This window comes from Rutidosis leptorrhynchoides, chromosome 5, assembly GCF_046630445.1.
Source record: "Rutidosis leptorrhynchoides isolate AG116_Rl617_1_P2 chromosome 5, CSIRO_AGI_Rlap_v1, whole genome shotgun sequence".
In the NCBI taxonomy this organism is placed as follows: Eukaryota; Viridiplantae; Streptophyta; class Magnoliopsida; order Asterales; family Asteraceae; genus Rutidosis; species Rutidosis leptorrhynchoides.
This window is the reverse complement of record NC_092337.1, coordinates 409,542,221-409,549,728: the sequence shown is the minus strand read 5'-3', so window position 1 is coordinate 409,549,728 and position 7,508 is coordinate 409,542,221. Positions and strand designations below refer to the sequence as shown.

Below are 7,508 nucleotides of genomic sequence, written 5' to 3'. Positions count from 1 at the left end.
TATTTAACTATATAATAAATTCGATTATATACAAATGTAATAATATTTATAAACTTAATAAAACTATAATTTAATAATTATAATTAAATTAAAATCATAATTATTTATTATAAAAAAATATAAAATACCGAAATTATTTAATATTTTACACAAAAATTCGTATTTATTAATATATATATATATATATATATATATATATATATATATATATATATATATATATATATATAATTGACAAATATTTTTAGAAGTATAATAAATCATTTTCTTGATTTAAAAAAAAGTTAAAAAAAGAAAAGGAAATAAATTACTTTTTATTTTAAAATTATAATGGACTACTACTTTTATTATTTTATTTTATAGTTGATTCCATAACCTAACATTTAATACTTTTAATTATTAAAATCCCATTAAGAATTAAAATATTTTTCTTTTAATTATTTTATTCTTTTTACCTAATTTTTTTCAAGTATAAATACCACTCATTTCTCATTCAAACTCACACTAAAATTTCTCTCATTCTCTCTTTGAAGAATCACTACTATGTAAGTATTTCTTTCTTTCTTTTTACTTTTTACTATTTACTTCGGTAATTTGTTTTTACCGAAATATGTAAATAATGTTAAAATTATATGTAATTGAAATAAAAATAAATATCATGTTATAATTATTCTACAATTAATATTAAGTATGAAAACATATTATAAACTTATTTTTAATCGAATTTATAATTATTAAGTAATTAAAATGAATTATTGAATATATATGTGTATGTACGATATAAATAAGGAATAATTAGAGAAAAATTAAATAAAATAATTTTAAAGTTTTCCTAACCTTAATATGATATTATTCTGATCAAAAATAATTTTTACAATTTTTATATGTATTTAAATCGAATTTATAATTTATTTATTATTAATTATTATTATTATTATTAATTATTATTATTAATTATTATTAATTATTATTATTATTATTATTATTATTATTATTATTATTATTATTATTATTATTATTATTATTATTATTATTATTATTATTATTACTAACGTATGTATTATTATTATTATTATTATTATTATTATTATTATTATTATTATTATTATTAGTATTTTCATTATTATTATTAACATAAGTATTATTATTATCATTATTATCATTAATATGATTATTATCATTATTAAGTATTGTTACCAAAAATTATAATTTTGATTATTCTTATTATTAAACTTTTCATTTTTATTAAAAAATGTTATAATTATTATTATTGTTATAAGTATTATTATTATTAAATCATTATTATTACCATTAAAGAAATCATAAACATTATTATCATTATTGAGTATTATTATTATCATTACAAATATTATTTTAGTATTATTATAATTACTATTACTATTCTTAACAAACAAATGATATATATATAAGAAAATATATTTAATACATATAAACAACACAAATTAATATTTTTATATATAAAAAATGAAAATATATGAAACATATAAAAATAAAAAGGATATAACTAATGAATTTATATATATATATATATATATATATATATATATATATATATATATATATATATATATATATATATATATATATATATATATATATATATAAACTTGTTCAATTTCGATTATATGTATTAATATATATAAAACTGATATAGGTTCGTGAATCTGAGGTCAACTCTGTACTTGTTCAGTGCCATCATACGCATAATTACTACAAACTATCATATCCTATCGTGAGTTCATCTGCTCCTTTTTTATATATTTTTGGGCTGAGAATACATGCGCAACTTTTATAACCGTTTTCCATGTTAGACACAAGTACTCAAACTTTTATGCTATATACGTACTTTGGCATGCTAAATCCCTGCCGTAATATCGTTAATTGCTGAGGTATAAGATACAAACTTAGTTATTGTGAGTAGCGCTACTGAGAGTGACGTCTCTGTCCATTTGACCGTTGGTCTTTGGATACATAATAATGATTCAACGACACTGACAGTACAAGGTGTCACAGGGTAACTTTGTTTAGTCGCGATATTACAAACAGCAACACTTTCGATTGATATATTTGGTATCAATCAACTTTAAATTAAAATCTTGTGGTCTAATGCTATACAGAACTATTGATTTATGATAAACCTATGAACTCACTCAACCTCGTGTTGACTTTTTAAAGCATGTTTATTCTCATGTACTTAAATATTGCTTCCGCTGTATATCTGCTGCTTTGATGATGACTGCTTGCTATGCTTGGAGTCTTCATTACATATCATATCAATTAAAGACATTTAATGTTCTAAATACAATGTAATCTATTTATCTTCCGCTGCAAAACTCAATAAAACGTCTCATATAGAGTCATTCTCATTTATACAACTGTGATTTGATATAATTAGTCACAAATACCCCATGCCCTATTTGGGGGTGTGACATCGTGTCCCACAGATGAGCCAAAGATTAAATTCACAAGATTTCAAGCTAGTGCCCGAAATGACATAGAGCGGGATTTTGGGGTTCTTCAAGGTCGGTTTCATATTTTAAGTCTACCTGCACGAACAATGATTTTGCGCTATGTAAATGGGAAGAAAGATTTATAACTGAGGAAAGGGCGAATCGTGCACAACGGGTAAGGAACAGAGGACGAGATCAAGACATTATGCGAAGAGAAATAAGGGATAAGACAGTGCACAACCAACTTACCGATGATTTAGTCGATCATCTATGGAATCTTCCGGCTTCTTTTCGTACTACGAATTAGTGTTTCTTTATGTAATCTTTTTTTAATATTTTGAAGTTATCTGTATTTTTTTAATTTTATTTTAAGTATTTTTTTCATTTGTAGTTTGAATTTTTTAATTTAATGAATTTTATATTATTATTTTTATCAAATAATGTGTTAAAAATATATAAGAAAATGTAATAATAAAAAATTAGTGGACTCTATTGAAAACTGACATGAAAAACTAACACATATGATTACACTGTCTAGTCACAGACAATTTGCACTTTTTAGTCATAAAGTGTACAAATTGTCTGTGACGTCACAGACATGGTTAGAAATGATCTTAACGTCTCATAATTGTGAGTTAACGTTTCTTAACTTTCTATTAATATTCCTTAACTTTAATATAAATATAAATAAATAAATAAATCTCCTTTTTAAACTACGTACTATACTTCTTAGATTGGAAATTTATATCTTAAAAAAATGACAAAAACTCAATTAAAAACATAATAATGAAACAAAATCAAATGTTGACTTCAACTTTTGAACTGTAACGGTTTCACTTCATATCATGAGATTCACACTCATTCCTTTTCACTAGGGGCATTTTAGTCAACACACGTTTCAAAAATCGTCCACCAATATCACTCTACCACGTCATCAACATCATCAATCATTCAAACCTACACATAATAATACGTAGTAATAATCTTCATAAACCACATAACCATTTTTCTTTCATTTAATCTTTTTTCCCTTTTATCCAAATTATTAATTAAAACCCAGGAAAAGAAGGAAAAAAAAAAAAAAAAAACCAAAAAAGAACATGAATCTCCGTCCATTTCCTGACCGGAAAATATCAATCTTATTCTCTCTCCTCGCTCTAATCGGTGCCGGCGTCGTCATCTTCACGTTCCTCGGCGACGGAACAACGCAACTCGTATGCACCGGATCATTCGAAAATTTCCGATCAACAACCGCTCCGTTACAACTCCGTGCAATTCTCCATTACGCAACTTCAAAAACCGTCCCGCAACAATCTTTCGACGAGATTTCAATCTCTTTCAACGTCCTGAAAACAATCGCTCCATGTAATTTTCTCGTTTTCGGATTAGGTCACGATTCAATGATGTGGTCAACGTTCAATCCAGGCGGACTCACTCTATTCCTAGAAGAAGATCCGAAATGGATCCATACGGTTTTAAAAGACGCTCCGGATTTAAAAGCGGTTCATGTTAAATACAGAACACAGCTGTCACAATCTGATTGGTTGATGAAAAGTTATAAAGATGAACCTGAATGTAGTCCGAAAAAATCGTACCTACGTGGCAATAATAAGTGTAAGTTAGCGTTAACTGGTTTACCGGATGTGGTGTATGATAAGGAATGGGATATGATAATGATTGATGCGCCGAAAGGATATTTTGATAAAGCGCCAGGTAGGATGGGGGCGATATATTCAGCAGCGGTTATGGCGAGAAATAGGAAAAAATCGGGTGTGACGCACGTGTTTTTACACGATGTTGATCGGCCGGTGGAGAAAGCGTATGCGGAGGAGTTTTTGTGTAGGAAGAATTTGAAAGACGGTAGTGGACGGTTGTGGCATTTTGAGATACCGCCGGCGAATGGGACTTACCGGAATGAGTGGTGTTAGGTTTTAGTGGTGGCGTTTTTTATATTTTTATTTATGTAAGATAAGATAAGATGATATTGATATGTTTTGATACCATGATTATTATTAGAGTTTTGTATACGATATTATTTTATGTTAATTAAATTAATTAATTAATATCGTATTATCAGGAAGGATTATTAAATTATTATTCCTCAGTCCGTTAAGCCATCCTCAGGGCGAGGGTGTTGTTAGCACGACCTAATTTATCAAACGCCCTCAGTTGTTCACACTTGGTTTCGTTCATTACACACATATCCTATCATCGAGAATGATGGGTACCATTGTAACCGTTTGTTAATATTAGAGTTGTGTTAAGTTGCATTAATTTAATATATTCTACATATGAATAATCGCCATCAAAAGTCATTATTGTTACCCCGTATTATTATTATTATTAATTCTTATTATTGTTGTCATCATCATCATTATTATTATTTAGTTATTTATTGTTATTATTATTGTTATTTAGTTAATGTAATAGTTTTGAAATTGATAAAGATCTTTTTTGAATTAAATAATATAGCAGAATTTAATTCTTTTAAAAAGTATGTCATAGTTGAAAACGATTTTAATAATTAGTTTTGATAAACATAAATTTTTATGTGTTTGAGTAAAATAGATACATGTGTGTTTTTTAGGACATTTGTTTTCTGGAACAATTTGAAATTGAGGACCTTCATCCATTTTTTATTTTTTTTGAAAAGTCATATATATTATATAAAACTAGTGAAATGACTCGTGGAACTACGGGTTTGTTTAAAAGAAACAGTTTAATGATATGTTTTAGATATTAAGTGAACGTAAATGCTAAAGATTATTTAGTTTAATGACCCGTAGAACCACATAGTCCGACTAAGAAACTCATCAGCTGAACATTTCATCAAACACCTAAAATGCATATTAAACAATTCACATCCAATCATAAGAGATAATATTGGTTGTCATTTTATTTTAAAAGTATAAATTAAAATATAAATGTAGAATTGGTTTCCTTCTACCTAGCTTTTATTCCTTCTCGTACTCAATTCAAAATAATTAATTAAAATTATTTATTTTAATAATTAAAATAATTATTAATAAGATTTAATAATAATAATTAATTAGTAAGATTTAATTTTAATTCAAAAATATTTAGATTAATGACATCACCCACCATGCTTAGATTTTTTTCTTTTTCTTTTTGATTTTTTCTTAACAAAGGAATTAGTCTAATAATGACATCATCATTTTAGCAATATAATAGAAACTATAGAAGATTAGGACCTTCACCCATTTACCATTTTAATATTTTGAGTTTTTTTATTTCTGGTTTATGATATTTCAAAATGTAACATCGAGTGTGATAATAAATTTTGAAAGGTCAAATTTAGTTGCATTTTTTTTTTTTTGGAACGGCAGACAGTTGCAAATTTTTATTTATTTAATTCTTTTAATTGATTTTGTAAAAAAATTATGAATAAGATTAGCAATTAGAATTAGGATTTAATTAAGTTTGTATTGGTTGAAGGCTTGTATCTACTTTAGGTATATTTTAGGTTGGGTATTGGAGCTTAGGTTGAATTTTGGCAATTATGTGTTGTTAAAACGCTTGTTAAGGCTAGTGGGGGGTATATTGTTGGTTTAGATGATGGATTGGTGGATAAATTAAAGGTATCTTTAGTGCAATGATAAATTCATAAATACCTTTCTTTTGTGTTGTCACAAGTATAAAATGCATGGCTTGAAGAATAATCAATTTAATTTAAATTATTGCAGTAGATGCATAAATGCACTAGTAGGAGATCATGGGTTTGCCACCAACGTTGAAAAGAAAATGAGAAGTAGGAAAAAAAAAAAAAAAGTGAGAAGTACACTTAAATGTGAACAAGTACGAAAAAAACTGAACATAATGTAACTAGTAAAATTATATTGTGGGAGCCTATTTACTTTTAAGTTAATTATCTCTATTTGAATAGTTTTTAATCCACTAATTAATTTTGTTTCTCTATTACTGAATTTACAAATTACTGATGTTTGATATACAGTTACTCTCTTTATCTTATATTACTTGTCCAAATTATTAATTTTGCAATTATATCAAAACAAATATCCACTTTTAAAATATATGTATCATTAACTAGATTTCTCATGTTACTCGTAATTATAAAGTTATATGAGCATCAAAGACTCAAAGAAGATATTTAATTACAAGTAATTGCTAAGAGTTAAAGTTGTCATTATACTAAATCAAAGATGCAAATTTTTTTTCTTTCAAGTTTCATAAAAAATAAACCCCTAAAAAACGTTCAATCCCAACGAAAGCTATCGAACAAAACTAGCACAAAGAACCTAACAATAGCTCACAACTGAAAATCTATGCATAAACGAATACAATATGAAAGAAATAAACTGAACCGTCAATAACAACGGTAAAAATAAAGATGGTATCCAATCTAAACTCTTAAGGAAAGATTAACAACCATCTAAAACGAGACGGAATAAGCCGAATGGAATCAAGGAACCCGAATTCAAAGGTTCAATCAATATAAGTTTTTTAAACCGTATTTATTAAAGTTAAATATTTCTTAAATTTCATATTTACCTTTTTATATGTCTATTAATTTAAATCTATAGTTTCTATTAAAATGCTAAAATGATGACATCATAAATAAACATTTTTCTTCTTTAAAAAAAAATCAAAATACAAAAAGGAAAATTTAGAGGCCATGTGATGATGTAATAATATAATACTAAAATATTAAATCAAAAACTAATTACTTTTATTTAAATAATTAAACCCACAGTAAAAAAAATTATACTTCGTATTTGTATCTGTTCCAATTCCAAATTAGGGTTTCTTTATATCTAAAAAACACGCGTATAGAGTTCTAAAATCTTTCTCAGAATTTTGATAATAGTTCTAAAATCTGAATCATCCCTCTGTTACATCTTCTTGAAACCCTACATCTAGGTGTTTTCTTTAACATATAATTTTATTTCATATTCAATTGGAAGATATCATTAAATCGGGGATGTTTTCGGAATCAACATGTAATATTTTCAATCTTCGAGAATTATTTTTCATATAAGGTTTCTTCCCTTTTAGGTA

The 7,508-nt window shown here is 25.9% G+C and overlaps 1 protein-coding gene across 1 annotated transcript; it reads left to right on the top strand.

Moving 5' to 3' along the window:
- The first annotated feature begins 3,496 nt into the window (after positions 1–3,496).
- LOC139847423 (arabinogalactan O-methyltransferase 1-like) lies at positions 3,497–4,501 on the top strand. The gene has a single exon (XM_071837093.1). It carries the CDS (start codon positions 3,572–3,574, stop codon positions 4,397–4,399), a length of 828 nt encoding a protein of 275 aa, XP_071693194.1. The 5' UTR covers positions 3,497–3,571; the 3' UTR covers positions 4,400–4,501.
- Positions 4,502–7,508: the final 3,007 nt, after the last annotated feature.

Bases quoted from the DNA above. Each gene is read 5' to 3' on its own strand.
- LOC139847423 (XM_071837093.1), top strand. From the start codon at position 3,572: ATGAATCTCCGTCCATTTCCTGACCGGAAAATATCAATCTTATTCTCT.